The 19,744-nt window shown below is 38.1% G+C and overlaps 1 protein-coding gene and 1 long non-coding RNA gene across 2 annotated transcripts in view; both read left to right on the forward strand.

Moving 5' to 3' along the window:
• The window catches only part of LOC121507142 (vesicle-associated membrane protein-associated protein B/C-like), a 37,370-nt gene extending 33,349 nt beyond the window's left edge, over nt 1–4,021 (forward strand). The window contains exon 6 of the mRNA XM_041783325.1: nt 1,322–4,021. Coding sequence (XP_041639259.1) covers nt 1,322–1,477 — 156 coding nt within the window. The 3' untranslated portion in view covers nt 1,478–4,021. The remainder of the gene's footprint in view (nt 1–1,321) is intronic.
• A 2,808-nt stretch (nt 4,022–6,829) lies between these two features.
• Nucleotides 6,830–19,483, forward strand: LOC121507239. The gene is made up of 2 exons (XR_005991709.1): nt 6,830–7,122; nt 18,193–19,483. It is a non-coding gene; the product is annotated as an uncharacterized LOC121507239 (long non-coding RNA).
• The last annotated feature ends 261 nt before the right edge of the window (nt 19,484–19,744 follow it).

Genomic DNA, 19,744 nt, shown 5'->3' on the forward strand with positions numbered 1-19,744 from the left:
CATGCCTAATGCGTGAACACCCTTAGAAATGGGGTTGTAAGAGATTACACTTGAGTAATACAACAATATGATTCTTTCTCTGAAAACATGAATTGACCGCCCACAGGCGGAGATGTTTTAATGTGGGAAATATTTTCTACTTTGCATGGATGCATCTTATACAATGATTTTGGTTGTAAGGACACTGTGTTAAAAAAAAAAAACAAACAAAAAAAAAACACCATTTAAATGTCATGTATCATTTTCCTCCTGTATTTTATGTAAACTCTGGTGTATTTTATCCCCTAACAGTTTCCCTAAAAGAGAGACAAATGTTCGATTTACTGAATTGTAAGCCCACTATTATTATTTTTAAATGGAAGGATTCTTGGCAGTACATGGCTCTGCAAAAAAGAGTGAATTATCTGCTTTACTGCTTTAAAAAAACAACACAAACATTTACTTGTTTATAAGACGAAGACAGTTCTGTTGTAACAGATCTAATCTGTTCTGTAAATTGAATCTTGTCACATATGGTAAAGTTCAAACAACCCATCTGTCTTCAGGATTAAATCAATAGCAGGAAGGAACTTTTTTCCTCTATGAAAGGGCAAAGTTTTATCTCAATCATCAAAATGAGCAATGAGATCACTGAACACACACAGCTACATTTGTTATTCCTGGTTATTTTTTGTCTTGATTAATGATCACAATCTAGATAAGGAAATTAATTGGAAAATTTGATACAGGACATTGTCGTGTCCTCCACCCTTTTCTGTGTTATTACATCGACAGTAACTCCAGATTGAGGTTTATATGAAGTATAACTGCTCATTTCTATAATCAGCGGGAAACCTCAGAGTTTGAGAAATCAATGAGTGTGACATCAATCACAGCGATCAGTGAAGTAAGATTTAAAACTGGGGTTTTGTTAAGGTTTGGCTGGAAATGAGACACACATTACAGCGGTACAAGAAAGTGGTCCTACCCTCAAACACCCCTGCCCCCTCCTCCCCTCAATTCTTGCCAGAGGCAGAACGACTGTTGGCTGCTCCTGTGGCTGAGATTAAACTAACAGAGAGCCCCCCCCACCCGCTGCTGGGAAATGAAGTGTGTTAAAGCCTGGCGCCTTCTATGGTCCTCTGAGGATTCGGTCAGATGAAGATTTAAGCAGATCCTATTCCTTTAAGCTAGTAAATAAATACCATCCTATCTTATTGATTGACAAACGGACTCTTCCTTGCTTCAACAGTAACATTGTTTATTTCCTTTTCTTGTCTCTTCATCTCTACAAACTTACCCACAACTTAATACACACTTTCTTTTTCTCTTCTCGTTTTAGGAGGATGATGGTCTGCGGATGAGGAAGAGCAACATGATGTCATCTCAGCACTCCTCAGTTGGCATGAAGAGAGAGGAGGGCTTGAGCGCCCGCTCAGTGGCCCTCATCGTCCTCTTCTTTGTGGTGGGCGTCATCGTGGGCAAGTTGGTCTTGTAGACAGCAGCACAGTTGGGTCGGCCGCAGCATGCTTTCTGGGGGGAAGAAAAACAAACACGGGATCTGGGGTTTTTTTGCGGATCAGAAATGCCATAAAGTCGCTGGGTGGGGGGTGGTACTAGTTTTGATTCAGTCTCATTTATGTAAAAAATTTCAAAGTAATGTATGAGAAAAAAGAAGAAAACTGATTTATGATCATATGAACAAACCTACTGTTACAGGTCTTGCCTCTGCGTAATCATCACATAATCATTCTGGCCCGCTTCCCAAAGTTTCTTGTATAAAGATGAATGGTTTTGTGGGTGGGGGGGTTACTGAAACATGATTAATGCTTGTGATTCAGACCAATGGATTTTCTAACACCCGCGAGGTAGTGTTGGTGCAATTGGGTCAGTTTGCAATTGTACGAATGTCATTTTAGTGTATTGTTGTTTCTTTTTCTAAATGATGGAGGCCAGAGCCGATGTATATTTCAGCATAACCCCCTCTCCTTCCCCCCACTGTACAGTACATCCAGGTGTTCCTTCCAGCTAAACCCCCTTTAAGGAAGGGATTTACCAGAGAGATGATCCACACAGTTGGGGTTATACACAGGGCTATCAAACTGACTCGTCCAATCAGAGGCTTTGTAAAATCAGCTCATCTTTGATTGTAGAGCGACCGTGATCAGTGTATGAAACACTATACCATAGGTATTTTCTTTCCTCATGTTTTTATTTTCACTCTACCGTACTCCTGTCACCTGTCACTTAATGCTCACCACACCCCTAGATGTCAAAGGGGGATGTTTGATTGCATGCGTTCACACAACAAGAGTGTTGCATCTGGACTTTTGCATCTAATTTAATTGCTTTTTTAATGGTGATAATATGTAATTTGGCTGTAGGTTTGCACAACTACATTTTCTGATTTGTTTTTTTTCTCTTTTGTGTTTTGTTTTGTTTTTATGATTTTAAGTAAATTTTGTTTTTGTTGTTGTTGTTAGGGTTGAAGCATTTAAGAATATCGCAGCTACCAGAAATGAGCTCCAGATTTGTAGGTTTAGATCATTTCTGTAAATGTTCTCCAGATGAAAGTCTTGCCTTGTGACCTGTTTGGGCAAGTTATTCTCAGGCCAAGATGGAGGTATATATACGTATATTTACATTTACACAGTACAATAATATATACACACGCACAGTCAGAGAAAGCATGCATACATATAGTAGAAAAAAACGGACAGGAGGTGCATGTAGAGATGAATGGTTATGTTTTCATGTAGACATCAACAACACCGAGGTCCAGTGTCCTAGCAAAGGGGCTTTGGTCTTTTCCTGCTCTTTTTTGTTTCCTACTGAGCCATACATTTGTTGACTTTCTATTTTTGTTCAGAGCAAATGTATGTCAGAAATCAACTGAGTGTTATGAGCTGCCTGTTCTCCACTGCTGGTGAGTTTGCTGGGTTTTTTTCTTCCACTCCACTGCAGTCCACCTTTTTTGGGGGTGTTTGTGCAGCATTTATCCGTTGCTTATTAATGTTATATCCTCACTGCATTTGAAGTCGTGTTTATTTTAATGCACCAAGATTAAGTGTGTCTCTTCTTTGATCTTCCTGCAGCATACAGCACTTCTTAAAGTAAAATAGAGAGAGGAGAGAGAGGTGTACAGCAGCCTAGCTTAAAGCCTTGAGGGGACCACATGATGACATTGTACTGTTCTAACGCCAATGGTTATTTTCTCGTCAAAATGAACAAACAAACCATGAAAAAACCCTAAACTGTTAAATTGTTTCATATCCAGATTTGCATGAGGACAAAAACAGTGACGTGTGCATCTTACTTTGCAATATTTCACAGAAAATTCCAGTTGTCTATATCATTGAATGCCTTTTTCCCTCACAGAGGGAATTCCCTTGCTAAATTGAAAGAAATCTGAAAAAAAAGCCACCATCTTTCCATGTAAAGTGGAGTGGAACGTAATGGATCTGAGTGTAGGGTAAATGATTTAAATAAACATGAGCTTGTGTTTGAACTGTATCTCTGTAAAGTTGTTGGGTTGAGGATGACTTGCTGCTTAGAGGGAGGGCAGAGCTGACCTCGAGCTACAGTCCCGTCTTGGGTTCTTAGACCTGGGTCACATAGTACTTGCAGAAAATTCTTCTTGTTCAGTAAATCCTGGTTGGAGCATCAGAACATTTTAACCAAGGAAAAAAAATTTAAATGTACCAAAATAAAATGCTATGTGATTAATTTACAAGTATCCTGCTTTGATTCAGTAAATGCAACTAATCTGGCACTCCAAACAGGAACAGACAGACATTGATAATTACTTGTAAATACTAGCTGGTCCAGGCATGGTTGTAAAAACACACTACACTGACCTGTTCTGGAGCCTGACCATCACCGTGATCAATGTAAGCAGTCGGGAAACTGTTTTGTATGTATATAAATAAATAAATAAGTCTATCTGAGAAGATTAATATTCCTAGTCAAGTAGTCTCTCTGGTGTATAAAACATCCCAACCTGGTTGGACTATGTAGCATCTTAATAAATTAAATGAATTAAGCCCCTACTGAACCGTGTGTAGTCATTTCCTCCTATGCACATATATATGAATGGGGTTTTACTGTATGTTTGTGGTCACTGAATTTCAATATTCAGGGATGTTTATGCTTTGACGTGACATATTAGTCGCAAGAGTTTGTGATCTTATTTCTTTAACCAGCTATTTCTTAAAAGGTTTATTTAGTTCAAGGTCGAGGCACTGACAAAGGGAAACTCACAAAAGTTAAAACAAAGGTTCCTGATTTTTTTTAAAGAGAGAGAGGCTAGAGGTTGAAGGATAGTACACAGCCATGCACATTCAAGAATAGTCATGTGCTGATTTACATTTTAGGGATTTTTTTTAAACATTACTTTGATTTCAGCATAATGTCAGCAAATTATCACTGTTTTATGCATATATTTTTATTTTGAAAATGATAAAAAAAAATATACAATTTGAAATCATTTTTTAAATCTTCTGTTATTTTAGAATGGATCCGGTGACCCCTTAATCCATTTAGAATGGCAAGCAAGCACTTACTGTTTGAATTGCACAAAGAGGTTGGGAACTCACAGTCAGTGAGTGGTAGTTTGCATACAATTTTTGACAATTAAGAACAAGAGAGTTCTCAGTATTGGGTGATACAATACACTGATACAATTTCATTTCTGCTTGTACAATATGGAAGTTGGAATTCTTTCATTGTGACAAACCTACCATAAATGGGCACAACAGAGCACACAGACTGCCATAACATGCCCGCTAAAGGTTTTTTTCATGATCAACTTACATGGTGAACATAACTTATGGATGTATATTAAGCTACGTACGACCAGCTTGATTCCCATCAAGGATCCCCCGTCCACACTACTTTAGAGAAACACATTATACACTTTGACTCTTGAATGCTATAAAAAGGATTCATGCTAGGCTGCGTGTAGAGATGCTCTTGGTTTAAAATCAGTTACTCTGGTGATAGCAGGCCTGGCCTCTTACAGTCTAATTCCTAGAAAGTTTTGTTAATCGACTCAGTTGTTAATTTTTAGGGTGAAGTCAGCTACATAACAGGTTTAATTGGCTTGAGGTCGCTCAGCTGGGCAGGGCAGAGAGTTATACACAGTTAAGGAGTGAAAATGTGCAGAAAATGACAGTGGCAAAGCAGTACTCACTCGTAACTAACAAGGGGCACAGAGGCGTTTTTGGAAAGTTTACCAATAAAGTAAAATACCTTTCATCATTTATTTGATGTTCTCTTTTAAATAAAAAGTAAACTTTTAGATATAACTATTTATTTTTAAAGTCATTTAGACACTGGCCATTTTTTTAAGCTTACCCTGTCAGGTAAAATGGGACACCATTTTCAGCTAAAATGTGCAACTTAGATATACACTTAAAGGTCACATATTATGCAAAAAAAAACCCCAACTTTTTCAGGCTTTTCAAACAAAATATATGCCCCTGGCCTGTCCACGAGCCCCCCAAGAATCAGACCCCCCCCCCCCACCACCACCACCACCACCACCTTTCAGAAAATGTATGCTGAAACAGGCCATTCTCAGATTTTCCCCTCATGATGTCATGAGGGGAGTGAGCACAGCCTCCAGGTTCAGTTGGCCCTCCCTGCTTGGAAGAAAGTTCCACCCTCTTCTCCTGATCCCTGAGAAGAGGATCAGGAGAGCCACATCTATTAAGCTACATCAATTTCCTGAGAGGGGCGGAGTCAGACAGCTCATTTACATTTAAAGCTACAGACACAGAAACTGCTCGTTCTGATCAGGGCTGAAGCAGAGGGGCTTTTAGATATGCAAAAATCCTATACTGGAGTGTTTTTTTCAGCAACAAACTTCACAGGCATGTTTTGGGGACCTCTGAGACCAATATAAACTTGTCTTAAAAGGGTAAAATATGTGACCTTTAAAGTTGCTGTCTCTAACCTTTTTCTTATTGAGTATTTTGTCAAATGTAAAAATTTTTGACAAATGATTCTTGCATGCACAATCAGCACATATAACAGAAAACCATCGGCATAAACGTGATCAGCTTGATTGAAGAAATATTTCTTCATGCATGACATATTTTCACAGTTCTTTCTGTTGCACATCAAAGAGGATATCTGGTTTCAATTTGCCGTCAGAATTACAAAGATTTCATATGGAATCACTTGTTGGACCATTTTACCTGAACAGCTAACCCATTTTAACTGAATACAGTGTTAATAGACTTTCTCCAGCTCTGATAATTAAAAAATTATATTTTTTTCCACATTTTTACACAAGGCTTGTGTCTGTGTATAGAGGTATCATTAGATTTTGTGTGTGACATATTTGATTGTCAAATAATTTACCAAAAACTGGGCCATTTTAGCTAAATTCCCCCTATTTCATAATAGATAGCTATGTTAGTTAAATGGTACATTTATTTATGTGTTAATGTTAAAGGGGTTGTTGAGGAGATGCTTCTGATATTTTGAATTTCCTGTGGACATTGGGTTGGCAGAATGTTATCAAAATTTTGACATTTTAAAATATAGCATAGTATTTCTCAATGCAACTTCTCTTGTATACTTAAACTTAATTATTTTTGTAGTAAATAGTGGATGGTGGGTTGTGACCGTTTTTATTTAGTAAAATTAAATATTGGAAAAAATATAACATATTCATACACATAAATCTTTAAATCTAGTTTTCACAGTTTGACCTTATATATGTTAGTTGAATAAATGAGTGACAAAATAAAAAAACTAATTTTCCTTTTAGGGACTAGTTGTCAGCTCAGTTGCTACTTCCTGTGCAGTTTTGTTTGTTAGTTCGCATCTTTGCCTGCCTGACATTTGGACGCCACCAAATGCGTTACCTTAACAGTCTGTTCACTAGAAGTCACTACAAGGCAAAAACCGTTTAGCGAACTGTTGCAAGTCGGCTTGTCAGTTGAGTGTGAGTCCTGCTATCTAATTTGTTGAGAAAAAAACGTCAAAAAGTGGCGGCAGTCAATGAATGCCAACCCAAGAACCGACCGAGGATGCTAATGCTAGGTGGAGGACCCTCCTGCCGCCAAACATGGAGGATTATGAGGACGACAACGAAGACGGCAAAGAAGTAACGGAGCTGCGTTAATTGTTGAAGTAAGTAACAGTCATATAGTTAACTGCCTCAGACTAATGCAAGCCACAGCTGTGCAGGAGCAAGCTAACTGACTTTTGTAGCTGTTGCCCTGTGAGCTATCTGTACTGACATCAACTGTGACATTGGCTTAGTTTGATTTTTCATGTAGCAGTCGGTTCTCCAGCGGCTTTATCTCTTTTCTGCTTTATTTTTTGAGTCACAGAAGCCTTTTGTGGTAACTTCTGTTTGGAATTTGAGGGCTTGTGGTTGTTTTTTCATATACTTTTTAAGTGCATGCTCTTTTTGCACATTCATATTTAATGTGTCTTTGGCATATGTCATACATATCTTATATGTCAGTGCCTTGGCACCGATGGTATGAATTTGAGTTACATACCCAAAATACTCAAATTGTCTTTTATAAAGTAACAATACTGTGCAGAACTTTTAGGAATGTTTTGGCCAAAAATTAAGGCTGATGTAAGGCATGGATGTGGCAAGTAAGCTGTCTGAGGGCACCATCTGAGAGGAGGATTGACACAACCGTGGTAATGCCCTGGATGTCCTAACATATAACCAGGGGCATGGGCAAATAAACTGTTGAAAAAAAAAAAAACAGAAAACAGAGTACACACTTTGAGTGTGGACTAAGGGGTTGTTGTGGTAAGTATGGCCTAGGGTACCATCTGGGTGAGTAGTGGGGTTGCTACAAGCTCCTGGTCGTGCTCTGGATGTCCCAAGTGCCCAAAAGCTACTGGCAGTCTCAGGGCTATTATCAGGAGTGAAAAGGCCTGTACAAAGAGATGCTATTGAGCTTGTCATTAGACCATGGTAAATTGTCAGTGCCCTATGTGCCTAAAACTTATACTACGTAGTTTGTATTACGATGATATAAGTAAGGGTTAATGACCTTCGAGGTGTCCAGTTACCAGGGATTAATGGACTTTGTGGAGGCAACCGTCCTCCACTGCGTTTTTGGATGGTTCAGGCCTCCACGCCATCCATTAATCCCTGAGAATTGGACACCTCGAAGGGCATTAACCTGCTTATACCATGGCCACTTGCCAACGAAAATAATTATTGAAACTAATTTATAATTTCATACGTTTTGTGATCAAAATAGAAAGTTTTACTAAAACAACAATTTCTTTCCCCTAGCAACGCCTGAGGGCTTGACTAATAACTGGAATAGCCATTCCAATCCCATAACATTCTTAGGGAATGTAAATGTTATTTAGTACTCCAGTAAATAGGGCAGGCCAGAGATACCAAGTCACAACGCAACAAAAAAACTAGTCTGCTCAGCGCACTTTCTGAACGGATTTATCAATGAAAAGACATGAAGACGAGAGAGACTGAGAGTCATCTGTGAAACCTGTACGTTAACATGAACAGTCATCTGATAGAAAGCTTAATTTTAGCTTAGTTTTAGCAGAGCAGTCCAAATTAGCTAACTGCTGCTGCACATTAATCTGGATTAGAGAAATGATTTTTTTGACTGGAAGTACTTGTGAAGTTCGAATGTGTCCATATATCAGAAGGTAATGGACACCAGTGGAGTTTCCAGAGCCAATCAGAATTGAGTATTCACCAAGACATGGTATAAAGTATATTATGTGAGAGTTGGAACACATCTGTCCCAGTCACGATTCCCTAGCACTGCCTTTGCTCATAGTATCACCAAAGACACAGTCATTGTCACTGCATGATGATGTTGAGATTAAGTGTATATAGAACCAACAGCAATTTAGGTTTTCTTTACCCTTACTGTAGCTTATCAGTATTTTTAGATTAATTACCCATCTGAAGCATTTTAAAGACAGCACAAAAACTTGGGATATTCTGCTCTCTATCCTCTCTCATTACAGCCAGACCAGCTGCTACTCACATCCAAAGTTATAGTTACGCTGGCTTGTTGTTTGCTACCGCTTTGCTTTATTTGGCAACACCACAATTTGCAGTGGGACCAGAGTGTTAAAATAAATAGCTGCAAGGAAAGTAATTACCCGTCTGTTGAATATAATAAAATTTGGTTGATTAATCAGATGTTATTCTATCAGTAACAGCCTTACAGTGTGTCTGTCTGCACCTCGGGGTTGGAAGCAGCCAAGCGTAGGTAGTGTCAGGAACCCCCCGGTGTGCACCTGGGCCTGGTAGCTCTCAGCTGTTTGACTTGGCCACAGCAAAACACAGCTGCGAACTCAATGGTGGAAACAGACCAATATTAATTTACATTTTTACATTCTTTAGGGAAAAACACCATATTCAAGGTAAAATACAGAGGAATGTTCAAAAAATACTGAAAAAGATGAAACGACCAGATCCTGAGATTTCTGCAGCAATGGATGTTCTTGTCATCACCAAGTGTGATAAGACTCAAGGTTTTATCCTACATCTTTTCCTAGGGATGGAAACAAGTGGCAGAATACACCTATATAACTAAAACAAAAATTATTGGTAATTTTAATAGTTTGGTAAATCTGGCTTTCTTTGAGATTTATTTTTGAGCATATATAAAGATTGGACAGTGGATAGAGTACAAAAGTGGATAGATGGAGTACAGAATCAGGTTCAAGTTACTGTATTTTTACCTGATGGTTTGATTTGTTTTGCAGCTTGTAAGACAAGAACAGCTTTTATGACAAACAGATCACAGAGGATAAGTAATATGTATCAACACATAATGGAGAAAGAAAGAGAAGGAAATTAGGGAATGATATGGAGGAAAAGTCAGATCTCAGTCAGCGGTGTTTGAGGCTCTTAGCTCACATAATGTGCTGCAGAATTTGCACACTGTTGCACTTCGTACTAGTGGATTCTTTTTGTTTGCTTTTAAAAACTGCTCTTTAGGGGTCCACCTTTCTCTCGTTCTCTCTCCCTATACCTGCATGATTCTCCAATCAACAAGATTTTGGTTGGACAACAAAGATTTTGGGGCACTGGAACTTAACCACTAGGACACTGCCCCCCACATTTCTTACATAAGGCTGAAGCCTTATGTACACTAAAGTGTGATAAGTCTTCTCACAAAACTCCCAAGATTTAAGTTAATAACATCAACAACAATTCCAATTTTTAATCATTTCATTCCAGGAGTGTAACTGCTGTGTGAATGACTGAGGTTTTATCTCTTTAATCTAGCTGTTGTATTCTTAGAAAAATATTGCAAAAACAAATTTTGTTGTCCTCAGATAGCTTGCTTTCTTATGACCTCATTTAAACCTAGAATGTAGTATCTAAAGTTATATCTTCTCCCGTTGCCACTTGCAATGAAGTGTTGCAAAACAACATTTGAGCTTTAATAACTGAGAGGTAAAACTTTTCATATTTTTTAAGTTACATTGCTATGCATGAAACAATATCCACTCTGTTTGCCAAAAAGAAATTCATGGTCAGGAGAAGTTAAGTGGAGAAAAATTGCAATGAACTCCCTCTGAGAAGCTAAATAACATAGAAGTAATCCAATTTCACTAGGGCGATCTATCTTAAAACCTTTTCTAAGCAAGGGGTCTTTGGGACCTGAAACTTAACTTTCATGCAGTTTTGAAACTTCAAACCAGCAGATAGGGAAAGTTGGAATAATCAAAGCAAATCTGTGATTAATGTACTGCTTAGAGGAGAAGGTAATTATTTTCTCGACTTTGTCACACCTATCTAATTGAACTAGTGGTTTGTTTTATTAATGCTGACCACAAAGAAACCACATCAGACAGTGGCCTCTGACTCAAATGGTATGTGTTTTTATCCTGTGTCCAGAGTCTTTGACTGATCTTTTGTCTGACACTTTCTCAACCTTTTCCTGGCCCGTTTATATGAATCTGGTCTTCATTGAGGTCTATACAATAAACCTGATGTCTGGCTGCCCCCTCACATTGTTAAAAAAACATAAAATTTTCTATTATGCCTCAGCCCATTACACTCCTATTCCTAGTGTTAACTGTAAGTTGTAATTACTTTTGGCAATGCGTTGAGTATCATTTTACAGTGTTGTTAAATCAAACAGAGAAATAACAATCCATCTTCTGCTTTATCTACAGGTTTTTACAAATTTGGCATGCTTATATATACCTTTGATTAATTTTCCCCCTCAAAGTTGCTTACAGTGAAACCAAACACTTTGCACGGCATAGGTTTTTGGCACACAAACAAGCCAAATTTCATGCAGATTTTTGACTTACAAGAGGGCCCTGTATGAGTTTAGGGGCTGTAAATGTTTGAAAGAGGACGTTCAGCTTGCCAGAAAGGTTGGAGGCAGGACAACTGGCAGCAAGGGATGCAGTCTGGAAGAGCAGGCCTGTGGCAGATCGCTCCAGCAAAAACCTTTTCAATCATCTGTGTGATCTTAACCCTAGAAAGGAAACATGACCTGATTTAATAAGCCACCACAACTGACAGATAGCTCACATGGGGGATTCCCTCTGTCAAAATAAGCCCCGACGGCATAAAGTATGTAAAAAAGATTGTCTCATGTGCTGAATGATACACGTTACTGTCCATCTGTGACAGCTTTATTATTTATCTGGGATACCGTTTGTCCTGTGGTTGTTCTAGGTAAGCCTTTCTAAGGGGTGACACCTTCAATAATAGCCACTGGACTACATAATCAAGCTGTTAAGATAATCAATTTTTTTTAATACAACTTTTAACTGCTACTCCAATGCAGTTCTCTGGTGGCTACTTTATTTAAAGATTAAGATATTATTAGTTGCAAACATATAAAAAGCATAGAATTAAATGACCTAAGAGTAAAATATCTTTTATTTTGATGTATCAGCAGTAATGGCTGACCATTTGTCAAGCCCAGCATCTGTTTACCACTTTTAAGTTAGACAAAATCTTTTATTGCTGGGCTCCTTTCCCTTTGAAACAGTTGGGAATACCCCGTTATTTGACTAAGGTATATTGATATTTAATGATCAGATTTTTTAAAAGTTGGCCTCATTAACAGAGTAAAGACAACAGATTCCAATCATGTGTATCAGCTATTAACTTGCTAACAAACTAACAAATGAACAAACTCACCCACATAACCTCCTTGGCGGAGGTAATAAAAAAAGGTTTTACTGGACAGATCATACTGCCTCAGGTCCACAAAAGACATCAGTGATCCGTTCTCATAACGGTCCTCCAGATAACAAACTCCTTTCTGGTGCTACATTTCCAGAATCTTATCTTGGTAAGACAGCTTGAAACAATTTAAGGGTGTTACACTCAAATTCTGAGGAATATTTGGTAAACCTTGTAGCAATTGTCCCCATTTCAGGGTGAGGATAACTCAAAATCAACATTATCATCTAACATTAACTGTACTCCTATAGCATATCAACATTAAAAAAAAAGAAATATAAGAGATGGATTATAAATAAAATCTCTCCAGTATCAGTCTTAAGGTGGTAATACTAGGTCACTAGCAAGAACCCACACACAACATAATTCATTTAAGATTTAGTGAAGATTTTAAAGTATGTTTTATTAGACTGCAGTGAGTGTGTTGTGATGAGGTAGTGTGAGTGTGTAGTATGTTTGGCTAGTCTGGGAGATACAGTTAAGGCTCAGCAAAGAAAGACTCAGGATGGGGGTTCCTTCTTGGGCATCATTCTGCTTGACCTGATCTCAATCCAGACTGTACCTAGAATTAGACAAGTCATGAGGTGAACAGGTGAGTAGGAAGGAGGTTAACGAATGAGTGGGGAGTTGAGGAAGCTCAGACAAACAGAGTGGAGTGGGATGGTTATTTTTAAGTAGGCCGGTCAGGTAATTGAGGGTATGGTTTTGGTGTGGCCCTGCTCCCGAACTTAAGTTAACACGTTAACTACATTTATAGGAAGGTAACACTGCCAGATCATCACTATTAGTATTTGATAAGTTATCTCTTACCTTTTGAGTATATGTACTGTAAGTAAGTATTCATTGTGGCTGTCAGTGTAGTGGGGGCTCTCTGATTGGTCTGCTGACCCACCAATCAGACAACAACAACAAAGTGTTAACTCTCTGATGGGCTTTATTGTTCAACCCTCAAATGCTTGTAAATGAAAAAGACCACTTTTCTGTTCTGTTTTAATCCATACTCTTTTAAAGCCTTATCTTGACAAGGTTCTGGGAAATGAAGATCAATTTGAGTGTGGACTGTTTTAGATAAAACTGGCCTGCAAATGTTTGACAGGAGCAATGCATGATCACATTTAGCACATGTTGCACAAACTGAGTTTGATGTTAGCCAAACTCAACAAACAATTGCAGTAAATATTACCCATAGAGTCTGTGGTCATGTGTTTAGCTGTGATAAACACATTGTACTCAATTTGACCTTTTTCTTAGTATTAATTTAGATTAGTTGATTTGTCTACATTTAGATTTCTGTTGAAGACATCCCTAGTTAAAGTATGAATTCCAGCAGTGAGACATTTGTTAGGTCTTGTTTTTGAAACGTGAGATGGACAGTGGAAAAAATGCCATTCAGTTAAATCTATACGTCAGTCAAAGAGAAACATGTCCTGCAAAATGTGACAGATAAAAGGCTTACACTCAATTTTTCTGTTTACAGTTCTGAAACCTCATCACTGTAGGACTCTGGTCGCATGTTTACATTACCTCAGTGGCATTTTTTCCCATGTAAAAGATGTATCATTTTTTCCTGTTCTAGTCTCCTGATGGATTAGGACTTAATTTTAAGAAAAGGAAAATCACGTGCTGGTATGTGGTGCTGGATGTGTCAGGATCTGTTCAGTAGTTGGTTAAGTATATGAGCATGAGGTCATGACAGAAAGGAGCCCACTCTCTGTTTGGCCTGAGATCAAGCAGAAGAGTGCAGCCGCTGCCTCAAGCTGCAGCTTTTAGGGCAAAACACAGCACTTTGGTCATTTGTCCCAGAGCCAAGGGGACACTTTTTCAATAGAAACTCATTTGTTACAACTGAGCCAGCCAACACTGGACTGATGTTATCTTTTATGGGGCAGCTGCAGCTCATATTCTCATAGAAATAATGGGATTTTCTTAACAGAGCCTGAAATTCGAATGAGTAAGAGAGGTTGAATGTTAGCCTTACTACTGCAGTGATGTCATCTCAACCATGTGTGTGTATGTGCATTTACTGCATATGCAAGATTTTTATGGGAAAGCGGGAGATGAGACCTCTGCTGTACTTTCTATGCTCTCTCTGTCCAAAAGCAGCACTATGTCTTTCTTTTACCAGAACATTTGTCAGACCAAACCACCAAACTGCTTGCGGTTTGGAAACTTGGTTAAGCTGAAAGGAAACTCCTTAGGGCTTGTTTTGTTTTCCTTTTTTTTACACTCTATAGGAACATTTTTTCCTAAAGTCCAATGAAGAGTTTGAGCCTTTTATGGTTCAACTTTACAGAAAGTCAAACAACAAACTGCAAAGATTTATTGTTTAAGAATACAACCTTAAATTTTACATATGTCGGGGTGGTCTGTGAACAGCTTGTAGATTTCCATCTTGTGCTTAGGGCCCTAAAGAGCATCCTTGTTATATTTGTTGATGGATTAACATAGTTTTCTAAATAAATTCTATGCTACATTTTTAAGAGTTCTGCATTTCTTTTTTTCTATTTAAAATGCTGACACTAAGTAATAGAAGACCATTATTCTTTTTCTCAAAGGAATATTTTTTTTTACATTTTGGGAAATTGAAACTAAAAACTAAAACTAAAAACATTTGACCATTTTACCAGGAATTTCAAACTGAATTCACCTTTTTAAACCCAAATTTGAGCCGGCTCACTGGGCTTCTCTGAGACATTAATCAAGCATAACATTCAACCACTGAAACTCATTTTTCTGTTCAGTAATGCAAGTAAATAACTCTAATTTGACATATTAATCAACAAATAATAATGTGCTTTGCTATTTTTTTTCAGTTTTTTTGTAAATCAGTAAATTTGAAAATTCATGGATAACAATGATAATTATATTTTAGCATTAAAAATATCATTTGGGTTAAAGAGCTTCTACATATTGGTGTATTAATTGCAGAAACATAAAAAATGATTTTGGTAATTACCAATGCTGTTAATTTAGGGCAGTTGTGGCATAAACCTTACTTTGGTTAAGGTGGTCTAATAAATTTGTTAAGCACTGTACATTTAGAGCTGGTTAAAACATGCAGTGCCACAGCTTTTTTCAACAGTTAGCGTTTGTTTTGCTTTTTAAAATTTGATATAGAGAATGTTTATTTGTGTATATTTTTTAAATTTGTCTGCAATGAGTAGCAGCTGTATCTGTTTTGTCTCTGGTACCACCTCTTCTTCATTCTGTAGACAGCAAAAAGGTGTATTTATTGATATTTGCTGCAAGGACATGACTGTGATAGTTTGGCAGTACACAGAAGTCAGAGTTATTTAACAGGTTAGGGCTGCACAGTGTTATTGCATTAATATGGTATTGGCAGTATCAGCTCAGAGAGTAGAATATCAGTATCATCTGCAGTGTTTCCCACAGGATTTTAAGCAACTGTGCTGGAGATAACCCGATCCTTCTAGGGCAGTGTTTCCCAACCTTGCTGCCCACCTACATGTACCTTTAGAAAAACGGAGCCCCGCCCAGGACCCAAGAGAGAAGAAAAAGTGACACACTACTTTCAAAAATCAACGTAGATTTTAATAGTTTCACTGACAAACTCCTAAAAAAGGCCTATGCATGCCTTTCCTATCAAAAGACATTTTTATAAACCAAATAACTGCTTTATCATGGTTTTGGTTAATATTTGCAAATCTAATTTTTGCAGCCTCAGCGCAGATAAAGCCTCGCGCCCCCCTGAGATCTTTGGAAATACACCATAATAATAATTCTTGAAAAATTTCCTTTTCTAACCTGACATTAAATATTTTGGGTAATACATATTTTCTTAATCTGTTATTGACATTTCAAGATGACTTTTTACCTTGTCTTTAATTGAACTGTATTTTTATGTTTGTAATTAAACATCTACTGTCTATAATGTTATATTTTAAAAAAATCTTCCAAACTGCAGCAGGTCACATGACCATATCTGATTATAACTAAAACTGATCTCCACCAGAAGACTGCGTCATAGTATCTGTTTCCTCTGTTGTTACTTTTATTCCATAAAAGGAACAGAGAAATTTACAGCAGCTGGGTTCTCTCTAACTCCTAAATGAATTATGAATAATTCAACAAATAACTACAATCAGTGACTGTTTCAGTTAGCTTGAACTGAAAATCTTTTACCTGACTGCCTTTTTCCCTGTCTCTGCCTTATCAGTGGGTGCAAAGAGTTTGAAATTGTTTTAAATTCACTATAAAGACTGTTATTATTTCCTGTAAAGTAATTCATCTGACTGAAGTGCTCAATCAATCTCACGCGGTGAAGTTTTGTCACTTAAGAAGAGAATTTTACAGGAAGATGAATGAAATTAGACATTGAGGTAATACACTATGCAGCCTGCACGCTGAGAGTGTTTATATTGGTATTGGCTAGAATGAGTTATTGTGCATCCCTTCAACATATTGAACAGTGGTCAGTGTCCATGATGAAGATGCTGACTTACTACTGGTTTTCATGCTGGCAATATTTATATTTTTGATTCTGCTCTCATAACCTTGCTATATAGTATATGGAGACAGTTAGCTTAGCCATCATGGTTTTAACACAAGCAGTTTGGATGTTATTTAAAAGACAGATGTTGTGTATCGGTGTTAAAATGTTAAAGGTTCTGGGAACATATTTGCAGTTCTGAAAGTGCCAGCTGTTCCCACTCCTAGCTGTTGAGGTATATTTTCTATTACGCCAAAATCTTCAATTAATCGAGCTCCAAAATGTTGATTAGCTTCCCCCATTTTAATTTCTAAAGACTTTCATATTATCTAAAGAAGTGGTTCAAAAATCAGACTTTTAGCCTAGAGTAAACAAACTCATCCAGAATGCAATCATGCCTTCTTTTAATTTAACTAAATAAATGAGGTTTTGGTTTTATCCTTTTTTTTGGTTTCTGTTGTTCAGTGGATGTTTTCAATAAGCCACGAGGCCTGATTAACAGGATGGCCTTGCACTCCTCTCTGCCTCACAGTCTCTCTACTTTGTGGCGCACAGCAGAAACCACAAATTGATGATGAAAGACCGTGCTGCCCCGAGCTCTAAACTCAGTCATCATCCTCACCCAAACATATCCAGCACACAACAACCAGCTTAAACCCATGTGGTTTCTGGTGGATTCACCAGCCTTGAGTTTATCTGGGTTCAGAATCAATTTAATGACAGATTCTGCACATCATTGTACAAATAAATGTCTGTCATCCATTCTTGGATCTTCTTAGTATTTAGCTCAGTTTCTTTTGCATGGCTCGGGGGGGTTGCAGACCTATTTTCTGTATCCAAGTCTGAAGGATGACCTCATGGGTCTAACAGCTGCCATCACCATTCTTGCAGGAGTTAATAGGAACAGTATGTAGCCTCTGGAAAGGACTGACACTTTCTTTCTCTTTCTTTTTGTGTCCCTTCTATTTTAATGAGAGAAAGACCATTTCACCCTCATTACTCTTTTTCAGTCTCAGAACCCACATCCAATTCATCCAAAGCTATGTTTAAGGTGCATTACAGTGAAGGATTTTTGGAATTACCTGAAAGATGGGTTTTGAGAATTTGCATGTTTATAAACACAAAAGAAAATGACACTGGAGTCTGAATTCTCTGCTCTGAGTAGCTTAAGGGCCTGGCAACTTCATAGCTTCAACATTAGAGTGCTACTTTCTGACACTTACTGTTGCTAGATTACAAAAGTTGGCTTATGGTACTTCGTCTTCCCTTGGTAGCGACTTCTAAGTCTGTTTTGAATTGCTTCTTGTGCTTTATATTGGATTTATTCAAGGAGATTTTACAAAGAAAATGTGAAAGCAGTGGAGGAAACAGCAGCCCTACATAAGTCAGATTTGTTTGTTCTTCACCATTGTTGTTGACAAAGTTGTTATTGTATTACCCACTAAACTGCACTGGTTTTGTATTGAACTGATCAGGACTCTTGTCCATTATTCATGTTGATGTCATCTGATCAGATCTGAATGTCAGTTATCAAGCAACCCAGACTGACCTCTCTCCTGTCACCTTTTTCAAGCTCTTCTAAGAGGATTTCCTAGTATTCCAAGGCCAGGTGGATCCCTCCAGGAAGTCCTGGGTCTGCCCCGAGGTCTCCTATCAGTTGGGCATGCCAAGAAGACCTCAATTGGGACAGGACCTGGAGTTATCGTGATCAGATGCCCACACCACCTCAGCGTACTCCTTTTTATGTGAAGAAGCAGCAGTTCTACTCCAAGCTACCCCTGGATGTCTGAGCTCCTCAGCCTTTCTGTAAGGCTCCTGAAGAACCTCGTTTCAAATGCTTGTATCTGTGATCTCATTCTTTCGATCATTACCTAGAGCTCACAACCATGGGTGAGGGGTGGAACAAAAATAGACTGGTTGAATTGAAAGCTTTGCCTTCAGAAGCTTCCTCTTCACCGCAACAGTACATCTGCAATACTTCTGATGCTGCACCATTCTGCCTGCCAGTCTCTCTGTCCATTCTACCCATTCCACCCATTAAGAACACTGAAATTAATTTAGTTAAACTGCATGTTGTCATCTTGCAGAAGCAGGTGGCAAGGTTTTAAAAATGTGGCATTTCTCTCAGTAGAGCAGAAGGCTACACTTACTTCAGTCATAACAGTGAAGATCTGGAGCTATATATATTCCTATGTTGTCTCTTAACTGCTGCTCTGCTCTCGGCTCATTTGTTGTTGGAACAACTGCGAAATCTATTTTGTTGGCTGACAGCTGTGTTTTTTTTATGATTCTCTGTGCATCCAATCTGATATCCCTCTGTGTGTGTTTTCAGCAGTTGGATGTGCACTGGAATGTCTTGTGTAATGTGTGAGCCATATGACAGTTATTTATCATACGGCTGTATGCTCATCTGCTATCTGGGCTTTGATTCAGACCACAGTATGAGCACCAGAGTAAGGATAAAATCCAGCTGACGCTACAGTCCCGAACTTCTGTGTGGTGCCTACAGTAAAACAGCAGCTTTGGAACACACCATACGTAAACTTTCTTTTTTCCTTGTGGCAGCTGGTTGGTCTATCTGCCACTTCGGGCAACATCTCTTTAATAGAACATAATCAAATTTTGTGAAGACATTCATGGTTCATGGAAGATGATCCTGCTAACTGTACTGATTCTTTGAATTTTCCTTTGGCACCAACTTCAGGTTGACATCTGTGGTCTGTACAGGCTGAACATGAATTACCACAGAACATGAATAATCATGGTAACTAGTGGATGAGTCGCCATTAAATTTAATGAAGACCGTTGTCTCTTTAGTTATTACACTCGTGACTTTTATGAGATTAAATAACTGGTTACTGATGTCTAATGTTGTAAATGTATATTTGTAGTTGTAAAGTTCGGCTTGGTAGTTCATCATACACTGAAAATAGTTTCTTTATCTCCTCCATTTGCCATTAATTTATTCATATCCAACAAAGGAAAGGTGTATTTTGTGTTATCTTTTGTTGCTGCCCAATGAACATTTGTCATTTAGCAACTGGCTTTAAATTTTATCACACAGGTTTTTTAAATCAATTTAAACTGATTAACTTTGGACCTTCACGTACATCTAGAGCTTGGTG

Source organism: Cheilinus undulatus, linkage group 3, assembly GCF_018320785.1.
Source record: "Cheilinus undulatus linkage group 3, ASM1832078v1, whole genome shotgun sequence".
Taxonomy (NCBI): domain Eukaryota; kingdom Metazoa; phylum Chordata; class Actinopteri; order Labriformes; family Labridae; genus Cheilinus; species Cheilinus undulatus.